Below are 27,126 nucleotides of genomic sequence, written 5' to 3'. Positions count from 1 at the left end.
TTTGTACACACCTACCCCTGCATTATTCAAATTTCCTACAACTTCCTGTTTCAGCTCACACAGGAAATGAGCTGTACACACTATTTGAAGCATCAACATTTTTTTTTTCTTTTGTGATGGGAAGTTGTGTGTGTGTGTGTTGAAATGTCAATTATTAGTTGTAAACTTGATTCCATTTCAGTGAATATATTATATTTTAAATATATTTTTTAGCAAGTGTGCATTTAATTGATCAAAAATTACAGTAAAGACTTTTGTATTGTTACAAAACATTTGCATTTCAAATAAACACTGTTCTTTTGAGCTTTCTATTCAAAGAATGAAAAAAAAAAAAAGTAACAGTTTCCATAAAAATATTAAGCAGGACAACTGTTTCAACAAAATGTTTCTTGAGCAGTAAATCAGCACATCGTCACCTTCCTAAAATAAGTCATTTGATCATCAAAATGACTTGGGCAATTATTTTAGGAAGGTGGCGATATTAGAATGATATCTTAAGGATCATGTGACATAGAAGACTGGAGTAATAGATCTAAATGATCATTCAGCTTTGCAATCACAGGGATGTTACATTTTAAAATATATTTAAATAATAATAATTAAGAGGTTGTTGTTTAAAAAAAAAATCCTTTAGGTTTCAGAACTCAAAACTTCTTCATTAGTCTAAAAACAGTTTTTATTGAAACGTAATAGTGCGACCTCTTCTGCAGAAGATCAGTGCCTCGCCCGCCGATTCACACGTCATGTAGTCGTAAATATGAGAGAGATGCAAATACATGAATACTCCAGCAACAAAACTATAGCGATACTAAAACTATATGTCTGGGTTCACAGCAACATCCAGAGGCGCACACAACTCTGTGAATTTCACCATATTCTCCAGAACGTGTCAATGAGCTCTCCGTTGATTGGCTTGCGCGACAACGCATCATGCAAATTTCCCGCTCGAGTTGAAATTTTTCAACTTGCGCAGAAGGCTCGTTTGAGTCGAATATCCCGTGTCCGTGGCAATCGTGCCCAATTTACGCAAATTTGCGTCTATTAGTAAATTTGCGTCTATTAGAAAGTGTGATAATTCATAATTTTGTTTACATGAAACACCGCAAGTTATCATTTGTCAACTCAATTAACTTTGACAACTTTATTTGCCACAACCTAGACTTATAAAACATATGTAATATGCATAAATGTTTCACAGTTGTTTCAACTATGTAACAAGATCATTTTGAACTCAGGAAGTTTTCAAAAACAGTTCCACACGTGTAATGGCAGGGATGTTGAAAATTACTTTAATAAGCAAAACTGTTACCCAGTCATAGCAGTGTGTGTTTACTTCCAAGTCTTAAATATGGCACTCCTATCAAAATGGATGTTACAAAAGGTCCAAAACAGGATAGAAAATAGCCTATTACTTCTAAGGCTGGTTTTGGTTATGTTAAAACCTGAACAACATTAAATGTGGACCTCAGAGTACATTGTAAAATAAAACTTTAACTACATGCTTTCATATGAACAAATAGTCAATAGCTACACAGATTAAAGTTGTTAGCTGTATATGTTTAATTCACTATAAAGAACCAATTCATAAGAGTCATTTGTTCAGGATTCAGACTACATTGGTTGCACTCTGTTTATAAGTCTTATTGTACGAGAACAGTTTACGAATTATTAAATGTTGGTAATATTGTTAAAGTAATGAAATATTCTGAATAATAACCGTTTCTTAGTTCCCGACCATAAAAGAGTGGCATTACAAACAGCCAAGTGCCTTTCATACAAAAAACTGAAGAAAAAAGCTCACTTGAAACTCTTACACTGTAGTTCCTGTTTCAGCATAGACAGCATGTATGTACCCACAGGTTAAAAATGACTGCACTTGATAGTCGATCATCTGATGTTCATGCAAATCAATTTTTGCTGTGCAGTGATTCAGTGAATCTTTACTCACTCTCGGAGCCAGTGCACAGTGTTTCTGTTTTACCTCCAGGAAATATGTTCAGGGTACAACATTATGCCTTAGAGAAAGTCAAACACACTTGATTGTGTTTTTGTTGACATTTCTTGACAGGATCATGCAATGTTTTGCTGCTTTCAACACCCGTCAGCTGCCATTTGAAAACACAGCAGGCTGATGAAATTTTGGATATCCGGTATCAGATCTAACCAGTGAATTTTTACACACTCACTCAGTGATGGTTGTCTGAGCGACTTGAATTCTGTGTAGCCCAGAATTTAGATTAAGATGACTGCCATAAAGGTTAATAATGTGAACATGTTTTACCAGTATGATAATGTCCAGACAGAGTATATGAGGCCCAGGAACCTGTGACCTTTCTCTTTTTTTTTTTTTGAAGTCAGTTTACATTTGATGCTCTTCCAGGTTCTTTCTCCAGGTTTGATTTACTTTGTTCATTTGCCTTTTATGGAGAACTTTGAAAGCTGTTCAGAGTTATAAACAAGTTCTCTGAGGTTCTGATGCTACATAAAAGTATTGTTGGTTTGTTTCATAAGATCTTTCCTGGAATTGGTACAGAAGTGATTCATACCTCGAGTTCTCCTCTTTCTTTTGGTAATCAGTTATGATGAAGGCCACTGATATGTGCGTCTTTATGTCAGAGTTCCCAGCTGTTGAAGGCCTGGACAAGCCACTGACAGTGTCGAAAGGAAGGATTCCCCCACGACTCAACAGATGGTCTGTTCCACTCACCGGAACCCGCTAGAGCTCCAATTTTGGAACATTAAAAACAATAATTAGATAAAAGAGGGGTCAGGCATTTTATTAATAAACAAGTCAAGTGAGTAGATCTATAACTATTCAAAGCTGGTTATGATAGATATTTGTGCAGTTCCTCAAGATTAGCTATTGCTTTTGGCTTTAAGTTTGCTAATTGTATTTTCAGGAATGGTAATCCATTGTCTGTTTTCAACCCTTTACACACACAAACGCATGAGCATTTAACTTCAATTCCAATTCAAAAGCTTTTGATTAGCCTATTTTGATTTTTAAATTGTTTTGATTAGATTTGTGTAATTTGTCATTTTGAAGGATTCATTAAAAGAACCAACTCAAAAGACTCATTAGTTATAGGAATCAGGCTACTCGGCTTGTGTTGTTTTGAATTCACTACAAGCAATCATGAGTCATTTGGTTGTGAATCACACTACACTACGGTAGATATTATTTATTTTTTTGCATGCAGCCTACAAGGACAACTTAACAAAAAAGGTTTTAAATTGAATTATTTTATAGACAGACTCTGACCTTGTATTCATACATAAAATATGAATGTAATTTCTTTTGTCATGTGCTAAAGATTCTGCAGTGGAGAAACCTTGTAAATTTGGATATCATGATGATATTTGAAAGTGTGACAGTGACATCTGCAGTTAAAATCTTTGGAAAAGTACTTGTATGTATTGGTTTTTGTTTTTGTTTTTTTTACATAACCCCTGAAATTAAGCATAGAGTAGAAAGGATGTGGGATTTTAAGTATCTATATCACAATGAATCGGATAAATACATTTTTACACAGTTTTTCATTTTACTAAACATAAGGACATGTTTATCATCACTCAGTACCAAAACTTGTTCAGCTTATTCATCTCAACTCAACAGCAAAACTTCTTGGAACAATTTCACCTGCATTATTAGGTGTTTTCAGAGAAACGGTGCAATTCATTAAGTATTAGGAGAGTATAAACAAAAGTGTTGATCATTTGGTCTGCTTTGACCTGCTGCCCACTTTAGCTTCCTGTTGTTTTTAGTTTCCTGTCACCCTTTTGCCACACTTGTGTTGTATTTTTCATTATACTTCTCTGGTGTTTTATTATAGCTCACTTTTTTGGAGTTTGTGTTGTTTTGTGTCAACTCAATAACTGATGGATGTTCATTTAGCTTTTCTCCATTTTTCTCTTATGTTCGTACTAAATCATAATTTTCTCTTGTATTGTAAATTCAGTATAAGTGTTTCTCAGGAGGAATGAAGTCACTCCCTGAGACTGCCAACAAACGATGCTCTGTTTGTGGTTTTTTAACATTCATGCATGTGAAACGATGACATTGTGTGAAAAAGTAAATTTCCTTTCGCTTTGTCGAACTAGTGAAATCGTCCAGGCTAAAAACAACAACAAAATCAGTTCTTAACGCTGATTTGAATAAGGGTTTTGCATCATAAGATCTGCATGATCTGAGGTTTAAAATGCTTGGTTACATACCACTACATAATACTACATGGGCTACATAGTCATATTGTTTTGATTTGTTCAAAATGTCACCACTTTTCAGCATATCGTATAAATTTTCCCCACCATTCCCAGAGAGTAGCTCTTAAGACGACCTGGTGGTTTGATTCTCTTGCTTTGTACTTTTCAAAAAGCATTTTTTTTTATTTTCTTGTTTTTTATTTATATATGTAGGTCTAACTCTTGTATTTTTGTAATTCAGTTTTTGCCATGAAGATAGCCACAGATGCTTACATGGCATTAAATAAAACTTTACTGATACTGTAATTTTTAAAGTACCTATTCATGTAATCTGCATGGCATTCACATTTCTTTCTTTCTTTTCTCCTCCTCAGATCCTCGTTTTATGTGCAGGAGAGTGGGAGACAGCTCCAGTTTCAGCCGCCCACACTGGACTTCGGCCCACAGTAAGAGTTTTATATTTCATACATTTTACCCACAAATATCAGCATACACTTGGTCCATAATAGGTTTATAAAAATGTTAGTAGCTAATGGCAATGCCAGGAAAATACATTTTCATTTTTCAAACCATACCATAATATATTAAATGGATATTTTTTTTTATTTAAAAGAAGTTGCATGATATAAATAAGAATTTTTTTGTCTTTGATGTAAAATTTAAGTGTTTCTCAATTAAGTAAACATGGTAAATATTTCTCAAACAAGTAAACATTCTCCTACGATGAAAATTAGCTTTGTTCTTGTTTAAATGTGGAAGGCTTTTTTGTGGACATCCAATGCGTGCGCATAGAAAAGGTGAATTTTATTGTAATTTTAAACCATTCAAGTGCAAGAAGGCCCACGCTATTTTCTGAGGCGCGCACATCCAAAACGCGCGCGCAGAAAGCTGCCTCTCATACTTTTTCGCGTCTTTTTGCTTTTGAACGGACAAATGTAGACAAAAATGTCAAAATATTTTAATAAACTGTCGTTTGTGTCTTAAGTGAATGTAAACAGTTGACAAAGAAAATGCATGATAATATATTTGATCAGCTAAGTGGCAGCACCAGAGAAAATTCATTTTCTTGTTTGAAAAAAATTTGCAACTATATTTGTAATGTAGGCCTATATTTTATTTATAAAGTGCAGTATTATTTTACATTTGATTACAGTTTCTGTACCTGAATACCTGAAAATCTTAAATCGGATCTTTGTTCAGTTGTATTTATTTGTGCGATTTGCTAATTTGTTTTTGTTCTTTAACAACAAATATTCGAAGCTTTGGAGGGAGGGGTTTGAACAAATTCTTCTCACTAATAAAGGCAGGAATCTGTGTCTGTCTGTCTGTTTGCATTTTGATTATGTCGAGAACCGTTCATCCAATCGACTTCATGTGGCGGGTGTGTTGCTGCGGAGCCAAGGGAGTGCAGTGCAGTGTCACATTTTGGTGCAATATGGACACGCGACACATTCAGAATTAATAAACGTTTAATGAACAACAGAACGGCGCGAGCCGTAAGCGGTGTGCCTCACGTGGTAGGGCTTATATGCTCCGAGAACGGACACTTCACTAGTGATACAAAACTCACAGGTCTGTAAAGAGCAATACTTTTAATAAAGGTAGCCTAACATTTTTCTGATGTTTGAATATCAAAACCAGCAAACAAATCAATCCCAAAGAAATTAGCAGCACAGTAATTACTGACACAGTAAAGGGTAGGCTATTTAAATAAAAGAAGAATGAAAAATAAATGAACGGACTGTAATAAATAAAGAACACGGTAGGCTACTTTTAATAACAGCATCACACATTTCAATTAACGAACAGTTTAAATAAAATTAAATGAATTTCCTTATATAGAATGAAACAAACTGTAATAGGTTAAATAGAATAAGGTAACGTTAAGTTGGCTAGCGGAATTAGCGCAGCTCACATTTCAATAAATGTGACGTCCCAAAATCTCAAGTTTGAGTTTTAACAAGCTCATATATTTCACAGTAGTGATAACGGGTAAAAAGGCTTATACATTTTGTTTCTGTTATTCTATTTTCTGCAATGTCAAAGCAACTCAGCTTAACCCAAAATACAAGCTCAGACATGCGCTTCTGTCCATACAAGCTCATGCAGGTGTGTGCCCTACAGAGAATACTCCAGTTGCAGGGAACACTTTAGTAGGCTAAAAAAAAGCAAATATATAACGAGGTTGGGTTCCTTCAACTGTCCATCCTGTTAAAAATGGCTATTTATCCAGACTTGGCTCACTGTAAAAGGCATGTTTTGGGTTAAATATAACTTAACAGCTTTATAGAATACAAAGATTTACAAAAAATATCAATCTGTATGTTTATTATGATGTGTAGAAATATTGGCTGTAACTAAGAATTTTAAAATTGGTTATACTTTCAAAACCATGTGACATTCACTTATTTTGTAGCGGTTGCCTTCTAGACTTCCATTAAAAGTCCATAGCTATAAACACAAATAGTTTTATATTTAAAAATTAAGGGTTGAAAGTTATTTTATTCGTTAATAGTGCCACAAATGCTGTCCATAAAGTCAAAATGGTATTTTAAAGTCTGCTCTATTTTAAAGCTGAACTCTGCAGACAGGATGACCAAATATGGCTGGAATTTCTTTTCTTCTGATGGAAGAAAAGTGGCAGAGTTTGGAGTCTACTGATTTAATTTTGCTCTTAAGAAATAACTACAGTTGTAAAGTTGTAGATGTTCCAATGCTGATAGTCTCATTTGTTGGAAGCATTATTGGAGGTTGTTACCTTTTATTAGGACAACATAGAGCCAGATTTCACAGCTATGTGTGCAAAATTTTCTTGGTGTGATTTAGATCTGCAACAACTAATAAATCAAATTGATAATTGTTAATGAAAATGCTTCTTTACACTGAATACTAAAAATGCAAATTTTTGTTTTTACCTTAAATTATTTCTGTTTAAAAATGTTTCTAAAGCATTTTTTATTAAATGCTTCAAAGAGGGTCCCAGTCATGTAATTTTCATCAGGGCATAAATGTCAAGTCAAGTCATCTTCATTTATATAGCGCTTTTAACAATGTAGATTGTTTCAAAGCAGCTTTACAGAGATAAACGTATAATTTAAGGTAAGATTGTCTTGGCTTTATAGCGGTTCTTTAATAAAGTTATTTTCCAGCTAAAGTTAGTTTTGATTGATTCGCTTCCGTCGCAACGATCATTTGTTATTAAATTAGGGGCCGCCAAGACGACACCATTCTCTCTACACAAACTTTAAACGCGATCCTGTGAGAAACGCTGATGGCGTTCACATGTGCATTAAGAATTGGTTCTATAGTTATGTGCGTTTGAATATATGTGCGCAGGTTTGTAATTCCCTACAAACCAAGCCTAAACAAATTACTGGTGTTTCCTTATAGTTTTGATTCAGAATTTTATTTTATTTGATCAATTTGGGGTAGATACGCAAATTGAGTTTTCCCGACGACCCTTTATCTGTAGAGTGGGAAAGGGATCCTCCATAGGGAGAGACTAGGTGGCACTTTAGCACTGCGTTGTCATCGGGTCCAGGCCAAGGGCCTTCGTCAGATCTGGATACGGCCTGGATCCGGCAGGCTGCGGGAAGACCTCGGGATAAACAAAGACACTAAATTAGCATAGATGCCATTCTTCTCATGATGTAACAAGTACATCAGGATTTATGGGAAGTGTTCCCGGTTCGGGCTGACCTAATCTATGCAGCCTAACATTGAATTATATAAGTCTATAATGTATTATGTGAATGCTATGTCAAAGAGATGTGTCTTTAATCTAGCTTTGAACTGACAGAGTGTGTCTGCTTCCCGGACAATATTAGGAAGATTGTTCCAAAGTTTTGGTGCTAAATAGGAAAAGGATCTACAGCCAGCAGTCGATTTTGATATTCTAGGTATTATCAACTGGCCAGAATTTTGAGATCGCAATAGACGTGAAGGACTATAATGCGTTAAGAGCTCGCTCAAGTACTGCGGAGCTAAACCATTTAGTGCTTTGTAAGTAATCAGCAATATTTTAAAATTGATGCGATGTTTATTAGGGAGCCAATGCAGTTTTGACAGAACTGGGCTAATATGGTCATACTTCCTGGTTCTGGTAAGAACTCCAGCTGTTGCGTTTTGAACTAGCTGTAGTTTGTTTATTAAGCGTGCAGGGCAACCACCCAGTAGAGCATTACAATAATCTTGCCTTGATGTCATGAAAGCATGAACTAATTGTTGCGCATTTGTCACTGAGAGCATATGACGTAATTTAGATATATTTTTAAGATGGAAAAATGCGGTTTTACAGATACTAGACACGTGACTTTCAAATGAAAGATTGGTATCAAAGAGCACACCCAGGTTCCTAACCGACGACGAAGATTTAATAGAGCAGCCATCAAGTGTTAGACGGTATTCTAGGTTATTACGTGAGGAAGTATTTTGTCCAATAATTAGAATCTCTGTTTTTTCAGAATTTAGAAGTAGGAAATTACGAGTCATCCAATTTTTTATATCAGCTATGCATTCTGTTAATTTAGTGAATTGGTAAGTTTCGTTAGGTTTTGAAGAAATATAGAGCTGAGTATCGTCGGCATAACAGTGGAAGCTAATTCCATGTTTCCTAATGATATCTCCTAATGGTAGCATGTACAGAGTGAACAGCAGCGGTCCTAGTACTGAGCCTTGTGGTACGCCATACTGAACTTGTGATCGATGAGACATCTCTTCATTTACTGCTACAAACTGATAACGGTCCGATAAGTATGATTTAAACCATGCTAGTGCAATTCCACTAATGCCAACATAGTTTTCTAGTCTATTTAAAAGAATGTTGTGGTCAATGGTGTCAAATGCAGCACTAAGATCGAGTAACACTAATAGAGAGATACAACCACTACCGGATGATAAGAGCAAGTCATTTGTGATTTGTGAAAATGTAGTAGTAGAAGTTAACACACACACACACACACACAGACTCACACAAAATCTAAAGGTGCAGGTCATGGCACATATATAAAGAAGGAAAAACGAACGTGCAACTTTTCCCCAAATGCAAAGAATTTGAACATTTTACGACCTTTCAAGGTGTCTCATTTTGCCAGGACATATCTAACATTTTACTATTATATTTTTATAATCTGAACATTTTAGTTTTTAATGAAGAAATGACTCATCCTAATAAGAAGTGTGTATTGTTGTTTAACTTGAAATACTTAGAACATGTGCATACATGTCAATCATAAGTAGAGCAACAGAGAAAGGAGTGCACAACCAATATAACATGAGATTTATGGTTTATATGAACTATAATTGTAATCCTGTGTGTATCACAAGTAATTATATAATATATAATCAGTAACTGGTGTGAACTGTTAAATTTCATATCATACTCTTCCTCTTTCCACCTCTTAGCTAGTTTCATGTTCTTTTAATAGTATTTATTAATATTATAGTAATTTTATATTGATTAATCAATTGTCAAAATGCAGCCTAAGGTACAATAAACACTTTTGATTTTGTGGAATCTTAACTGGGTCTTTAAACAGTATTGGGGCCAAAAATACGATGTCTTCATTACCATTTATGAACACCTAACAGCTTTATATGTTTTGTAGGGCTTTAAATCTTTGTTGACAGTGGATCCATTTGATTCATGATTCTTTGGCATTACAAACATTGTAAATGCGAGTGACTAGAGATGGAAGGGTTATTAAAATAATAATAATAATATTCAATATTTAATTAGTAACCTAATCCAAACATTACAGCCTGAAAATAGTTATCCTCAGGGTTTCCTGAAGGTCAATATATAGCCTAATGAAATGATTGGATGACTGGATGGATTGTGGTCTTCTGTATACAAAAACAAAAGCGTGTTCTCATCGTTCATTGTTTTATCTTTTCACATGTTATATTATAAAAGGTTTGTCAAATATTATATATAATATATAAATAATACTATATTTATATAGTATAACTTATTGCCCCATATAAATGTAATGTGAATATTATAAAACATTTCCACGGCAATAAAGCCTAAAGTTGGCCACTGTTGCCAAACCAAATCATTATTATCTTTTGGTTTTAAATATCAAATTGATTTTTGTACAGATATTTTGACACCAGCTACTCTAGATACACAGAGGTGTATTGCATAATAATGTTTCTTTGCACATGTATGCACAGGTAGGTCTACACCTTTTTCCCAATACTTGTTCCTGCAATGATGCAACACCAACTGCTGCATAACCTTTTAGAGAGAGAGAGAGAGAGAGAGAAACATGCCCTTGTTTCGCCTGGCTGCTAATTTCAATAGTGCTTCTGCACCACCATCTACTTCTTATTATCTACCTTGAACACACTCACACACACCCCTCATACTCCCATCACTGCTTCCATTAGGCCACACATAGAGAGACAACAGCTTAGACTTGGAATGGCATTTCTCAGGCATTGTTACATAATTATAAGTTACATTGGTTTTCAATTTTGGTAACCTGTTGCAAACTATTACCCAATTCTTCTTTTTGACTGATAACCAATATGCACATCCATTTTTTTTTAGGCAGTGGCTATTTGCATAAGTGCAAATAGCCGCAATAGATGCTATTTACACTAAGTTAAAATAGCATATTTCCTTTGCGATAGATGCTATTTACACTGTGCAAATAGCAATAGCTTCTATTTACACCATGTAAAAATAGCAGTATTCTCTTTGCAACAAGTGTAAATAGTAGTTTGATACTATTTGCACCTCAGCATTTTAGTACATTATAAAACAAAATGCAATAATTAAATAATTATATTTCTTAAATAAATGCCACCTTATTAGGACAATAAGGCCTACACCTAACCCTACTGATAAACACTTTATTATGAAATAACCGATAGGCACTTTAATTCCAATTTTCACACATTTACTTCATATTTATTGAAAATAAATGCCTTTCCAATCTGATATGCGATGGAAAAAGGGAGCAGAACAAGTTTGGCAAAATGCGGATTCATTCAGGGTTTCCTGAAGGTCAATATAATAGCCTAATGAAATGATTGGATGACTGGATGGATTGTGGTCTTCACAACCTTTTACGTATTTCTACTCTTCATTTTTTTTGTCATGGTGAAGTGTGTCCATCCATACTGCTAACATATTTCCCTGTGTTAGCTTATCCATGTTGTGTGCATGAGATAGACATGAGATAGATTAGAGAAGCAGCAATTAAACATTACTGGTTCGGTTAATGATTTTGGCCATCCTAAACTCCTTTCTTTCTTTCTTTTTTCAATTGAGATTTAACTGTCTAATATTTTTCATCTTTGTTTTTGCCTAATTGCATATTTCTTACTTGATAATAATGTTTCTTATTTTAAAAGTTGAGTAATTGTCTATACAGCTGTTAGATGCTATTCTTTACAGAAATGGCAAATGGTGCAGTTTATCAAGAGTCCCGATAATAAAGAACCAATAACGGACTAGGTTGACAAGTTAGTTATCTTGTCTATGCATTGGCAGTTTTGGTAGCCTAACTATAGATGTAGTGTACCTAGTCAGACACATATGAACACACAAGATTCAATGCTGGTCTGATAGGATCTGGAGTCATTTTTTTTTATTGGCCGCCGTGTTTCACATGCTGTTATTCACACACCTCTTTTGAAGCTGGCCTTTGACCACAGGAACATCATAACATAAAGAGCTGAGCTGCTAAGCTTTATGTGGTTAGAATCAGCTTTGAAAGGTCAACTCAAGTCTTTTAATAGATGTGTGTGGCTTTGAATGACATTTACTTTCATCTTTGCTCAAGTGTTGTAATACTGAACCGTTTTCATTGTGATGCTTTAGGGAAGCGTGCACTGTTAGAGTCAGCCGTTTCAGTCTGAAGACATAAATAAATGATCTCCTTTTGAACAAAGTTATGCTTTCACGGCAAGAATGTTCATATAAGCATAACAGTCCCTGACATATCGGTCATTTAGACCAGCTTTTTAGTTTCACAATGGTTGTGTTCTTCACAGTGACATGAATGTGATTTGGGAGTCTATAATGCAGTATTTGGCTCTTTAACATGTGGATCTGTCATTCTGCAGGCCGGTGGGGCTGCCAAGAGCTGAAACCGTAAATATCCGAAATCCCAGCCCAGAGCTCCCAGTCTCTCTGCTCTCTGTGTTTACATCCAGCAGACATTTTCACATGCCTTCCTTCCACAGAAGGGTAAGTATGCACTCCATTTCACATTTGCTCTGCTCTCCCTCTCCCTCTTCCTCTACATAAATTGTCCCATATGAATGTAATCCAGTGTTTCTTGTTATTCAGTTTCTTGTAGATTGTATTTTCTTTTGTGTTACAGGTAATTCCACCCGGAGGGAGCGCGCTTTTTAAAATAATTTTCCTCCCCACAGTGGAGGGCAATGAAGAAATCTCTTTATTTATTAACACATCAACCCATGGGGTGATATCATACCAGGCAAGTTGTATAGAACTAGCATTACACGGTCACTTTTACGCACTTTTTAGAGGTTTCATATACACATCACATTTTACTAAGGCGCACATATGGGAGATATTCATATTTTAAATAGATTTATTTTGCTTGGCAGCAGTTCAAATTTAGCCGTTTGCATAAAATGACAGTTGTAAATGGTATTCCCACAGATCACTGATCACTTAAGAATTTTTTTTTTTTTTACTCCCTCAACCAAAGTGCACATTTCAGCCTATCATTTTGGGTGAAAATCACATGACAGACCAAAGCTGCACCTGGGACAATTTGCGTGCAGTTATCTTTTTTGTCTGCCTTACTCTTAACATATTCTTTCAAATGTTTAAGATATGTTTGTCAAATTTAACTGAATCAAGGTCACACTGTATCATTCTGGAAATGTAGGGCAGTTATGTGTTATATACATAAGCAACAAGCTTGATGGTACAGATTCCTTTGAAATAACCAGAATAGTGTTATGCTGTATGACTGTCATCAAACAAATTCACCATAATCACAAAGCAATCTGCACTGGCATATACAATAGTATTCAGGTCATGTAACGTGCATTGCAACTGTCTTCTGTAGTCATGTTTTCATTATGAATACATTTCTGGTGATCTTTATATGAACAAAATTCTATTGAAATGCTGCTTACACTACTAGTCAAAAGTTTGGAAACACCTACTAAATCTTTATTATACTACCGTTCAAAAGTTTAGGATTTTTGAAATGGTTTTGAAATAAGTCTCTTATGCTCATTAAGGCTGAATTTATTTAATCAAAAGTACAGCAAAAAAAAAAAAAAAAAAAATTAAAATAAAGGTTTCCTATTTTCTATATATTTTAAAATGTAATTTATTCCAGTGATGGCAAAACTGAATATTTAACTGCCATTACTCCAGTCTTTTTAATATTTTTGTAGAAACAGTGATATATATTTTTTAGGGTTCTTTGAGTAGAAAGTTCAAAAGAACAGCATTTTAAAATAGAAATCTTTTGTAGTATTATTGTAGGGTGTTTTCACATCTAGTTGATTTGATTGGGAATCGATCTGCATCATAACACTACAATTTCAAGCAAACTCTGGAGAGCCATGTGAGAGGCGTGTCCTAGCAATTACCTGCAGCTCTTCAACATTGATTGTTAGCACCTGTGTGTTTGCTTCTACTTGTGTGTCTTTGTCATTATAAGACCTGTTTTCTATCTGCTTCATTATGCCCTGAAGAAGGCCCCATGCCGCTACGCGTGGGCATTTTAAAGTCGTCCAGTTAGGACATGTCATTTTTTCAATAAAGACATTTTAATTAAGGAGTGCCTCGGCTACTAGAGATTTTTTCTCCACACTGCACCTTAGATGTTCTACCTTGGACCGAAGAGCACCCAAATCAAACTTAAAAGGAGTTGAGCACGCCATCCATCCTGAATCAAAACTCTGGAATGGTTAGACTTTAGTGAGAATGCAATCCCATAGTTCTTATATAATTATTAAATAGTTCTTCCCCAAAAAGACAATTTCCTGATTATTTACTCAACCCAAGGTTATCCAAGATGTATATGACTTTCTTTCCTCAGTTGAAGGAAATTCAGTTTTTGGAGGAAAATATTCCAGGAATTTCTCATCTAATGCTAGTGAATGGTGCCCAACGTAGATCATTTTTGATGGTCCAAAATCCATAATTAGGCAGCTTCAAAGGGCTCCACAAGACCCCAGCCGTCAAACAATTGTCTACTAGCAAAACGGTCAGTCATTTTAAGAAAAAAAATACTGTACTTAACAACAAATGCTTGCCTGGGTCCAGCTCTGTGAAGCGCGTTCACAAGAAGGTCACGCGTGATGTAGGGGGCAAGAAATGCCCCATTGTTTACAAGAGGGAGTTTACATCCAGGATACACGAACGGATCATTTTAAACAAAAAACAAAATACCAATATACAGCAATCACCATTGTTTTGGACCGCACTCCTCCACTGTAAAGGATTCTTGCATGCGTGAGCTTGCAGATGTGCTTGCATCACGTGAGAGGTCATAAACGCGCCATAGCATAGCTGGAGCATTTGTAAACTTTTTTTAGTTCTTTTTCTGAAAATGACTGATTGTTTTGCTAGAAAAGACCCTTGGAACCCTTTGATGCTGCCTAAATATGGATTTTGGACCTTCTAAAATGGTCTTTGTTGGGCACCATTCATTTGCATTAGATGGGAAAAAATCCTGCAAGGTTTTTCTCCAAAACCTTAAGGCTGAGCTTGGATGGTTTTGGTTTTCTTAGGCTGAGCTTGGATAATCGGAGTTAATAATCAGGAAATTTTCATTTTTGGGTAAATTATTTCTTTAACAAATTTTGGTCTGTTTTGAAATGTTGAACCAAGAAGAAAAAGCAACATTATAGCAATGTAGTTCCTATTTTTTTGGAACAAAGCAAACCAAATACAGGTTAAAAAAAAATGTTTTTAAATATATATATAATATAATAAAATATATATAAGTAAAAAAAAAAAAAAAAAAAATATATATATATATATATATATATATATATATATATATATATATATATACCATAAACTCATATATAAACCTTTAACTCATTTTAAATTTGTCTACAAAACTCATTTCAATCATTTAAGCATAAAACTTTTAATTAAAAGTAGTTTTTTTTTTCTTTTTTTTTTACTGTTTAGGAACACTCTATTTAATTTATCTAATTATTTAATTATTTATGACACTATTCTTATATCATGTATATGCTGTTTCTTTCTCTCTCTCCTAGGTTTTTGGGGTTGGCGTCCATGGGGGATCAGTCAAGGACGTCCAAAGAAAAGATAGCATTCTGATATTTCCCCACATACAAAGCATTAATCTAACACAAACTCAGGTAAGCATCATGTATGCAAGTATACTGTTTGTTTTATTGTGAGCTTGCACGCACAGATGTTTTTTTCTTTTTACTATCCTTTGTGCTGGATGACACATGAGGTCTAGCGACAGCTGAGTGCTTCTGTCTCCTATTACTGTCATAGCCATTAACACACACACACACACACACACACACATTCAGGTCATCTTATGTACATGGAAACCCAGGCATACCCACATGACTAAAGTCTCTCCTGTGTTGATGTTTTTCTTATGGCCAGCACAGAAAGAAAAAATGACTGCATTAGGGGCCGTTCACACAGAACACATGTTTGCATTCCACTGTGCTTCTTTTCCATTCTTTTTGTCTGTAAACATTCGTGTTTGACCTTTGCATTCACGTCTTTTGCAGAATCTCGTGCATGGCATTCTAAACATGCAGTGCTCAAGTTAAGAAGTCTTTTTGGGACAATTAGTAATTAGTATTATTTTTATTAAATACATTTAATGTTTTTTTTTTTTAAATATAATACTTTACACATCTTTTATACAACAAAAGATACATTTACCCCAGAACTGACTAAACTTGTCCCAGAACTAACTCATGCTCAGGAGTCTAAAATAAATCATGGTTGATTTATGTTAGACGCTTTAATAAATCACTATCAAACCTGCATCACAAGACCACTGTATGTTTCTTCTCAGTGTTGATATTTGACAGAGGTAGATGATGTAGTCTGTTTTATCTCATATAGGTGTTCTGCTGCATCTTAGCTCTCATAAACAAGTTTAAATATAGACTTGCTTCTGTTGTAGCGGTCACATTTAAATTGAGCTCTATGTTTGGATGAAAACCACTGCAGTGTCTCATACTGAATATAAGTGGCTATTCCACTTGAGATCCAGCTGACTGGTCTGGTGGGACAAAATAACTTCCATCCTTGCCTTGAAACTCTTGATATCGGGAACAAAACCTGTATCCACACACTTCTCTCGACTAATTTCAGGCTTAATGTGATCATGTGTAGTGCGACTCAAGCCGTTGGTTCGACCTGATTAGCTAAAAGTTATTGCCAACAGATACATTCTTGAGGAGAGATGATGTAAACCTGCTGTTCACTTGTAATTGAACAAAGTGCTTTCAGCTGACATTTCAAGATACTCTAGTATGTGTTGAATTTACCAACTCAAAACAACTTGATAACAGTAGGGGATGTTTCACCAATCGACAGCTGCTGAAAAATTGACACTCCTGGAAGAATGGTGCTCAATTAAACCGGTTCCTCTGACATTTCGCTGTCATATTGCAGTGCAATGACTTTTCACCATGGACAATCAGTGTCTTGCTGTAGTGTTTGTAAAATGTGCATGAACTTTTTACAGGGATAAGCCCCCTCAAGCTACTTGGTGTTAAAATATAGTTTGCTGTGTCATCATTTATTTACTCTCATGTCTGTCTGAACTCGTATGAATTTCTTTCTTCCTTGTGACACAAAAGAAGTTCATTTCCATACATTAAAAGTAATGGTGAATGGAGGCTGATATAATATATATATATATATTATATATAAAAAGGACAAAACCCACAGCAATGAAAAAGCAATGAAAATGATCTCAGCCTTATACAACTGCACAAATCAGATTTTCAGCTAATAAAGACTTATATTTCAGCCTTCAGAAGACTTCAGAAGAATATGGCACACAAATAATATGTAGTTAACTACTTTTATGTTGCTTTATTAGAGCTTTGTTGTCATATTTGGAGCTTGACTAGCCCCTAGTCACCATCTACTTTAATGAAAGAAAAAAGAACAGTGTGAACATTCTGCATCTTCTTTTGTGATGGTCATACTGGTTTGGTATGGTATGATGGTGATTAAATAACAGCATTTCAATTTTTTTTTTCACAAAGGTTATGGGTTTGATAATGTTCACAGATGCGGTCACATACACCTCCTACATTCAAATCCCTCAAATTTAAATAATACTGAAAATCGGTTGAAAAGTCACTTGGAAAGCCACTAGCTTTAGAATGTATTTTCACTACCACTATTCAGTGGTAGGCTGAGATGTCTACCTGTCTCTTAAAGGGGCCCGTCTCATTGACTGATGGTCTTGAATGTATAGAATTATTCATGTTGCTTGTAGAGGTGGAGGAAGTGAAAGTTAACATCTTCAGTGGAGAGCACAAGAAGAATGAACAATAAAGCTGCAATGGCCCCTGAAGATACATTCACTACCTTATTTAGAATAATGTACACTTAAGACACTTTCTTTGTTCACTATTGAAACTGCCACACATAAATTGTGTATTGTGTAACAATGGAGTTATGCTTGTGTTTTGTAATGTATTGTAAGTTGCTACAGATGAAAGTGTTGTAAATAATGTAAATTACATATATTTTTTTAGATGATTTAATTTACCCTAAAAGGCCCTTCTGAGCTGATGAATTTGAAAGTTCTTTTTCTTTTGCTCCTGCAGGAAGATGCTTCTAATATAACAATTTTAGGTCTGCTGCTTGACTGCAGTTTACCAAAACCGTTCTACAATCAGCCCCAGGTATGAATATTACATTTACTAACCATTGGAATATTCTGTAACTCTTATTGAGATAAGGTCATTGTGTGATTTTAACTTGATCTTTCAGCTTAGTATAAAGCTTAGTTCTTGACTCTACACTGTTAATGTGTGAAGTAATCCCAGTTTCAGGAACTGTTTTAAGGCCTGCATTTGAATGCCATCAATGCAACAGTTTTTTTTATGGAGAGGTGTTCTAATGCATTTGGTCACATGCTCAGGTACTGCTGCTGTTGCATAAAACTTTGAGCTCACGAACAGACTGTTTTACTAAAGGCTGGGCCACATTAAAAGATTTTTTAAATATGAGAGACCACAAACATGACGATAAGAAATCATCGATTTAACCGTTTTGCTCCTCTAGTGTGTGGAGTGCCGCAATGTGACCAGGATAGCACATCACACACTAGCAGATTCCATTAACAAACAACCGGAGTCCCGCCTGTGTACACGGGGGAAATCTCGCAAAATCTCTCGCATCAAACGTGACTTTAAAGTAAACAAACATGGCGAACGACCAACAAGAAGAAATGGCGCAATGGAGAAAAATGTTTCGATGAAGCCATGGAGACAGTGTGAACATGGACTTTATATGTTACAGCGCGAGCTGGAGGTGTGTCTTCCTTCAGCTCGCTTTCTGATTGGCTATTGTTTCGTTTCATGTGATGATCTCCAGAGCGTGTGCGCGTTTGTCCTCAGGGGTTCCCCCAAACAACAGGATTTCTGATCATAAATATTCAACATGTTCCTCCGTCGTTCTTCCGAGCAGATTCAGTCACTCTTAACACACCTCACACAACAGGAAAATCTGATGAGATAAACTGTAGAACTATCAAGATAATCGGTTTCACCGATTTGATACCAATATCTTGGTAGAGTGTGGATGGCTTAAGCATCAGTGAATAACAGAGAAAGAATCAGGAACCGAATGCAAATCACCTTTCCAGCTCCTTTGTTAGTAGCATAAAAACAACGAAATATCCAGAATGTAATAAAAGCTCAGGTCCGATCCTGACATCCTCCATCATTGTTGTTGTTGTGTCAAGGTCAGAATAAATGTATTTTTTATTTACTATTTTTATCATAACCGTATTGTACACAGAAACAACATCACCATGAGTTTCCCATTGTAAGTTTGACGGCTTTAGCTGCATTGTTTACAAGTTATCTGGTGATTGAATGTTCAGACAGGGCAGGTCTTTAGTTGGAACGCTTTGCATTCCTGTCATTTGTGTTGTAATTTGTAGCATGTTGATGAAATATGTGCCTACAGCCTTTACGTTTCTCTCTCTTTCCTCACAGGGTTGGTGTTTAGTATCTGAAGGGGGCAGAATTGCACTTCAGATCAGTCTTTCTGAAAGAGGGGAAAGGCCGACCCACCTGGACAAACTCAAGCCATACGTGCTGGAGAATATTGTGGTGCTCCTGGTCCTCCCATCACCAGATGCTGTCTGTATGTCAATTTGTAGTTTTATTTTATCCATCATTTCTAGTTTTATTTTCCATTTCGCACTTTTGGATTCAAAACCCATATTTGTTGTCTGCAGATTTTTGACTCAAATCGTCCTAGTGATATTTAAAGGTGCACTTTTTGTTAGTGTTTCCCTGGCTTTATTTTTGGCTTTTGTTTATTTCTCCGAGTGGGATTTGACTTTATTGTTTACACCTATCAGCATTTTTTTATCTTTTGTTATGATTCTCATTCTAAACACGCCAATAAAATGGAAATTATTGGATTGTGTCCAAACACATTTACGGTGTCCATGGGCATTTAGTGGTGTGGCCACTGTGTCCATTGTCTTTTCACGCTCCCCATGTGAGGTCTGTAAGATTTTACTGCTTTTCCACTCACACTCTTTCGTCTGGACTGCTGAATCGCACCTGTGGGTTTGTGGGGCCCTAGGTGATCATAAAAATGTAAGATTTAAAAAGATTTAATGTAAACGAACAACAATTGAGGCAGACATATACTGTATGCCAAAGTGAATAGGCCTTTAAGGTTTTGTTTACTCACTACCCAATTCAGATTTGTTTTTCAAATTCAATCATTATGGCTGACTCTTTAAAATAAGGTCAGCCAGACATTGAAAAAATGACAATAAAATGATTCAACTACTGTCAGCTACAGCTGTACGTTTCTCACGTATGTTATAGTGTGTGAGAAATATTCAGTCCAAAAGTGTGAGAAGATCATGCATTGTTGACCAAATATGATCTCAACATGGCCACCCCCATGATGGGGAACCCACTCTGTGTAAAATTAAACTGCTTTTTCTTATAGGAGTTCACCTTCTATGTGATGTACATTATAAATGTAGTTGTCCGACTTACATCTAAACCTTTTTTCCTGATTACACCATATTCCTTGATTGCAAGGATCAGTTGTCTTGCATTACGCCACCATGTTTGTTGCATTAATGTATGGTGATCCATTAATGCTTACTTTTTTTTATTACAATGTACACTACCATTCAAAAGTCAGTATGATTAAAAAAAAAAAATTATACTTGCATACAGTACAGCAAAGATCCATTAAATTGATCAAAGGTGACAGTAAAGACTTTTACAATGTTACAAATGATTTCTGTTTCAAATAAATGCTGTGCTTTTGAACTTTCTGTTCATTAAAAAATCCTGGAGAAAAATGTATCATGGTTTCCAAAAAAAAATATTAAGCAGCACAACATTGATAATGACAAGAAATCTTTCTTTAGCACCAAATCAGTATGATTACTAAAGGATAATGTGACTGACGACTGGAGTAATGGCTGCTGAAAAATCAGCTTTGCCATTACAGTAATAAATTAATTTGAATATATATTAAAATAGAAAACTAAGTTTAAATTGTAATAATATTAAACAATATTAATGGTTTTATTTTATTTATTTTTTTATCAAATATATGCAGCCTGGGTGAGCATAAGAGACTTCTTTCAAAAACATCCAAAAAATCTCTTACTGACCCAAAACTTTTGAGTGCTAGTGTATATGCCTTTGAATTTATAGCATGTACTTTAATGCATTATTGTACTTGCCACTGAAAATATGCTTTTTAGTTTACACCCTGTTGTATATAGTAACATACCATTGAATTATTGAAAATTACTGCACACTCTGAGGTGATAATGTAGCCACAATGTTTCTGCATTCATTTTCAGTAATTGAATGATCTTATGAGTCAGTTATTCCGTTTATACCACAGATGTGGGAAAAAATTATATCACCTGTATACTTGTCATAGATTTCATCTCTGCTTTCAAAACCATTAACCTACTTGAACTCTTCAATAAACTGTCAGATATGAGCATTAACCCCATTTCACTTCCCATGATTAAATATAGAAATATTTTTGTTTAGATTCTCCTTGGATCTGATGCATGGTCACCTTGATAACTTTAGGAATGAATAAATTCATATAATTTAGAGATTGATTTTAGTGAATAAATAAATAATCGTCAAGAAATATTCCACCCCGAAATGACCTGGGGAAAAGTGTGTCATTTAAGCACAGCTAATGGGAAAGAAGTGAACCATTACTTCCTAGATCATGGGTTGCACTGGATTTGAAACTTCTTTTTCCAGCTGCTTAGCCACCACCGCCCAAAAAATAACTTTCCTTGGTGTCATAGCACCACCTTGTGGCTTTGCCACTGTACATTCTCTTTTCCAAGTATGTGTACAGGTATATTTTAAAACTATATTTTTAATCCACAGCAGATCCCAGAATAGGAGTGTTCATGTTGAACTCAGGGGTTAAAAAGCTCTTTGTTAAGGTATGTGTGGTGAGAATAACATTCTGTTGTGGTTAATTTAGCATATAATCAGATAACATTTATAATGTAATTATAACATAACATCTTGTGTCTTTTTAAGGAGATCCAGCTCTTGTCAAGGACGGACAGCAGCGTAGAACTCACTGAACTGCTTCTCCAGCCTTCAGCTTCTAACTTCACTCAAGTGGCTTCACTTTTCTGTAGACGTCAGTACTTTACTGTCAGCCTAACTTTCTCGTGTGTATTCTAAATAGTTCACAATGGACATGCTATTATGTTAGCTATGTTTATTTGGTTCTCTTTTCATTTTCTTTTTTAAGGCTCTTTGTCAGCTAAAAGTAAAAGGTGTCAAAGTCAGTTTGGCCTGCAGATATTAGCAAACAGAACACTGAATTTATATCCACTGCTGGAAAGCACACACAGGTAAAGATTTCTATATTAGCAGCGATTTTACTGTAAATTAAATTAATGCTTTAATCATTAGCATTATCTGAAGTTAAATAAAATTAAATACATTTTGGCAAAGAATGAAAATTCTTTTAAATTCTAAAACTAGCACTGCACTGTTTTGAAAGTTTTAATGATGATAACATTAATAATTGCATATGTACACTACCGTTCAAACATTTTGGGTCATGGGGATTTTTTGTTGTTGTTGTTTTTATTTTTTTTATTTTTAAAGTAAATTAATACATTTATTCTGGGATGCATTAAATTGATTTTAAAAAATGACCATAATGTTTATAATGTTACAAAAGATTTATTTTCCAAATAAATTTAGTTTGTTTCTAAAAAAAAATTTTTTTATCAGTTTCTACAAAAATATTAAGCAGCAACTGTTTTTAACATTGATAAACTATAAATGTTACCCTGACACCAAATCAGCACATTAGAATGATTTCTGAAGGATAATGTGACACTGAAGACTGGAGTAATGATGCTGAAAATTCAGCTTTGCCTTTACAGGAATAACTTACATTTTAAAATATATTAAAATAAATAGTCATAATAAATGACAATATTATAAATTGTCATAATATTTCACATTATTACTGTCTTGACTAATTTTATAGCTATGGAGAACATAAGAAACTACTTTCAAAAACATAAAAAAAGGATACCGGCCCCAATCTTTTGAATGGTAGTGTACTTCCTTCACCTCTGTGACACAGTTAATGCTGTGTTCATGCTTTTTGTTACAGAGTTGTTCCTCTCTGTGTGTTTCAGATGGTCGGACTCTGAGCTGAGTTCTTTAGTTCAGGTCAGACAGAAGGAGAGGGGCACAAAGCATGTCGAGCTCTGGCTGTCCAACCCATTCCCCTTCACCTTCAGAATCACTAACATCTTTCTTTCCCAGCATAAAATCTTTAAGGTAATGCTCACCTGAACACCAGAGACTTAAATGTGTAGTGACCACATGCCTTCGAGACTATATTGTGGAAGTTCTGCTTATTCTGCTGGGAAATAGAGGGATTGAAAAGTTGGTGGGTCAATGACTCTGTTAACTTTATATTCACATCCATATATATTTGTTTTTTTTAGGGTTATTATTCAAAGCTAATGTCATATAGTAGGACACTGTTTGTGGACTGTGGCTTTTTTTTCTGCTGTCGCCTTGTATAGAACATGTGCAACTGACCATGTGATCCAAGACTGGTCAAAAAAGACTCGTCAAAACTGGTCAAAAAAAGATGTCGACTAGTGGCAGAGCTATTATCAACTAGTCAATGTAGCGCTTATAATACACATTAAAGGGTAGATTAGACACATTAATTTGAATTACACAGAAATCAAACTCACAAAAATAGGATATTTGTCAAAAAGTTAACACTGCAGTTTAATGATGGTATAAATTTTCCCATCTTATAGGTTGTAAATTTTACAAAGTCCATGGAAGTGAGCCCTGGTAGCAAGAAGCTTCTGTCTCTTCAGCTACTCTGCAAATCTTTACCCATCAACCTCAGAACCACAATTACCCTGACAACCAGTGTGGGGGTCCCACTGGAGCTTCACCTCCAGACAGATTCTTCTGCCTCAAAGGTAAAGCTTGACTACATCAGCATGAACACACATTTAAGGTGATAGTTCACCCAAAAATTCTATCATTAATTACTCACCCTCATGTCCCGTAACCCGTAAGACTTTCGTTCGTCTTCAGAACACAAATGAAGATCTTTTTGATGAAATCTGAGAGCTTTCTGTCCCTCTGTTGACAGCTACGCAACTACCACCTTGATGCCTCAAAAAGTTAATAAAGTGAGATCGTAAAACTAACCCAACCCAAATTTTCATAATTTTTCTTGATTGGTTTATACGTTGAACAGATTTAATTTCAGCTTTTATTCACACATAAACATTGATCACCGAACATAAACAGAAGCTCAACCGAAGTTGCTTGACACGCGAGAACAAACCTCATTGGTTCTTGCGGAAGCTCAAAGGTGCTGCGTAACGTGAGATCGAACCTCATTGATTCTCGCTAGTCAAGCAAACATGCTTGAGCTTTTGTTGACCACAGCTGTTCTGTTTATGTAAATAAAATCCTAAATTCAATCTGTTCACCATATAAAGTGTTTGTGTCTATTGCGTAGCTATCAACGGAGGGATAGAAAGGTCTCAGATTTCATCGAAAAGATCCAAATTTTTGTTCCAAAGATAAACAAAAGTCTTACCGGTTTGAAACGACATGAGGATGAGTAATTAATGACAGAAATTTCATTTTTGGGTGAACTATCCCTTTATATAAGCATATATTTGCTTCCAAACAGAGAGATAAGTTTCTTGTTGTGTTGACAGAAAACTGTTGACAGGTTTTGAAAAGAGAATGTATGTTTATGCTAAATAATATTACTTGGGGTCAAATTTCTTTTGCCAAACTTTGCTCCCTTTTGCCTGAATTGATCACGTTCTTTCCTCAGCAGGGAGATGTTATGTTTGAGACTGCGGAGGAGTGTGAACAGCTCTGTCCTCTTTATATGTCCCGAGCAGGTGAGACAAACACAACTGGACACATTTGAGGATTTTTCTGAGTAACTAAAATAATATTTCAAGATTCCACAAGTTTTAGCAGCTGAATGTTCCTCAAAGTTCCCATGCTTTTTACCCAGTGACTCTTCCAGCTGATCATGATTTACTGGTTAAGGATTAAGGATAAAGATTTTGTTAAATATTTTTTTACTCGCAATTTCTTCCCGATAAACTATTTTAGAGATTACATAAATAGGAAAAAGTTTTCTCATTATAAAGTGCCCATGGAATTTAAAAATTAGGCCACTTCATATATCTAGGTTTTCCAAGACTCTGGGAACAGTTTCAAAGGAAACAAACAGTTGAGGGGGTACATTTAAGTTTGAAATATTTAAGCTTATTTTAATGCTTGTTTTGTCTTGTTTTTTTGTAATTTTTTTTAAGTCTTGAGGCCCTCTTAGAAGTTTGCTGGTTGAGGACCACTGACTGTTCTAGACTACTGTAAAGTCACTTGTAGTAACCTTGTCTTGTTATAAATGGATTGAAATGATTGTAGCGTACTAGTTTGCACATGTCTTGTGTGTATGGAGTTGCTTAGTCAAAAACTATGTAATGTCCTCCTGTGCAGGACGTTTGGAGTGGCAGCAATCCCTTCACCCAGAATCCTCCTCATCTCTCTGGAGAGTGGACAGCAGCCTGGCTTCTGCACTCTGTGGTCGTTGGCACTGTAGCAAAGAGCTCTCTTGCAGGTAAACATGCAGTGTGTGCACAAATATAGACACAACCCTGTGGAGTCAAATATTGTATATTCATTTTGTATGCTATTTAAACTACACATTTTGTTTGCGATTTAAACATGTATGCATTTACCGCAAATGCTCATACTGTTTTATGATGTAAATATTTCTGTTTCTGTTTTTTGTGTGTGTTTTGTTCAGGTGGCCCAGGCTTCCTGCAGACCACTCTTCACCCCTGGACTTTGGGGCCACACCGGTCAATGATAGCAAGGTATGCAAATCACTGATAATGATCTTTTGATCTGAACTTTACCTTCATTTTTTTTCTGTGAAACACAAAATGAGTATATTTAAGAATCTTCAAATGACAATCAACTTTTGATGCATCACATGGAATTATTAGCATTGTGTGAAATATGTTTTTGTGATTTTATGAGACTTATTTGGATCATAAGATTGTTGTACTTTTTATTTCAGGTGAAGAATTTCACTCTGAAAAACCCTACGGGTTCAGTTATTTCTGTGGAGATCCGAACCCTCTCCTCATACCCCGTTCCGCTTGAAGCCCTCGACATGCTGACCAAATGGTATTTATTATAAACACTTCTGGCCTAAAGTTGGTTCTGTCAGAAACCTTAGTTACAATGGTATTTATGTATTTATGTACAAGGTTAATAAGCAGAGTGATAAACAGTGCTGTTTTAGCTAGTTTAGTTAGTTTTACTTCAATTAACGACACCGCTATTTAATAGTTTTAAGTTTTGTTAACAATAACAACACTGTTAATGAGACCAGAAATTACATCATGAATGTATATGTTCTAGGTTTAATATTAGCCCACTGTCAGTGAATATCACTACAACAGAGTTTCTGCTGTTGGCTACAAACCATAAGGTGAGGTCATGATCTTTATATAGCATTATTAAGTGTACATATAGTAAATGTGTCTTGTTGTGGTAAATCTGGTTATAGTGTACTCATATTTTTGCCAACAGGAAAGTGAGCGAGGCAGTATACTTAGATTCCTGCTTCAGCCGTGGGAGTCGAGGACGGTTTCTGTGGCGTACCAACCCACAGAACACAAGCCTGTTACCTCACTGCTCCTGATCAGGTACTGCTCTGCCCTAAATGAGTTGTAACTGAGGGATTTGTATGACTGATCGGTTTACTTATCTTAAATCTGTTTAATGGATTAAGGAAAAAAGTTTAGCATTTTTGTTGGTATGTTGCTATGTACAGGACTGCATGATCGTAAAAGAACCTGGAATTGTTCCGAAATCTTGGAATAATCAGGGAAGAAACTTGATTTGACTGAATGATCCATTTATTTTGCACTTAGATCATGCTTTGCCTTAATATGTGCGTAATAAAGTTAAAGGCTCAGGGAAGGAGGCGGCGGGAACTGGCTAACGTTCAATGTAAAACTTAAAATGCTTCCCTTCACAGATGACTGCCGCATAGACTAAACCAAAACCACATTAAGTCCCAGGCCTGGTTCTCTCTCATCTTCCCCTTTCATCACTCCTCCGTTTATCCTTCCGGAG

The 27,126-nt window shown here is 35.4% G+C and overlaps 1 protein-coding gene across 6 annotated transcripts in view; it reads left to right on the top strand.

Moving 5' to 3' along the window:
* tmem131l (transmembrane 131 like) overlaps positions 1 to 27,126 on the top strand; it is a 59,827-nt gene that overhangs the window by 18,889 nt on the left and 13,812 nt on the right. For 2 of the 6 annotated variants that reach the window (XM_079858297.1, XM_079858301.1), the window contains exons 4-20: positions 4,578 to 4,649; positions 12,283 to 12,406; positions 12,543 to 12,659; positions 15,442 to 15,546; positions 18,010 to 18,087; positions 19,408 to 19,558; positions 21,823 to 21,878; positions 21,979 to 22,084; positions 22,199 to 22,301; positions 23,106 to 23,250; positions 23,748 to 23,918; positions 24,797 to 24,866; positions 25,474 to 25,594; positions 25,784 to 25,853; positions 26,060 to 26,169; positions 26,407 to 26,476; positions 26,578 to 26,693. In XM_079858297.1, coding sequence (XP_079714423.1) covers positions 4,578 to 4,649; positions 12,283 to 12,406; positions 12,543 to 12,659; positions 15,442 to 15,546; positions 18,010 to 18,087; positions 19,408 to 19,558; positions 21,823 to 21,878; positions 21,979 to 22,084; positions 22,199 to 22,301; positions 23,106 to 23,250; positions 23,748 to 23,918; positions 24,797 to 24,866; positions 25,474 to 25,594; positions 25,784 to 25,853; positions 26,060 to 26,169; positions 26,407 to 26,476; positions 26,578 to 26,693 — 1,785 coding nt within the window. Of the gene's footprint in view, positions 1 to 4,577; positions 4,650 to 12,282; positions 12,407 to 12,542; positions 12,660 to 15,441; positions 15,547 to 18,009; positions 18,088 to 19,407; positions 19,559 to 21,819; positions 21,879 to 21,978; positions 22,085 to 22,198; positions 22,302 to 23,105; positions 23,251 to 23,747; positions 23,919 to 24,796; positions 24,867 to 25,473; positions 25,595 to 25,783; positions 25,854 to 26,059; positions 26,170 to 26,406; positions 26,477 to 26,577; positions 26,694 to 27,126 lie in introns of all 6 variants that reach the window. The other 4 variants (XM_079858299.1, XM_079858296.1, XM_079858300.1 and 1 more) reach the window with 3 other exon arrangements.

The sequence above is a fragment of the Squalius cephalus genome, assembly GCF_949319135.1.
Source record: "Squalius cephalus genome assembly, chromosome: 2".
Classification (NCBI taxonomy): Eukaryota; Metazoa; Chordata; class Actinopteri; order Cypriniformes; family Leuciscidae; genus Squalius; species Squalius cephalus.
The sequence above is the reverse complement of the archived record's forward strand: the minus strand, read 5'-3'. Positions and strand labels throughout refer to the sequence as shown.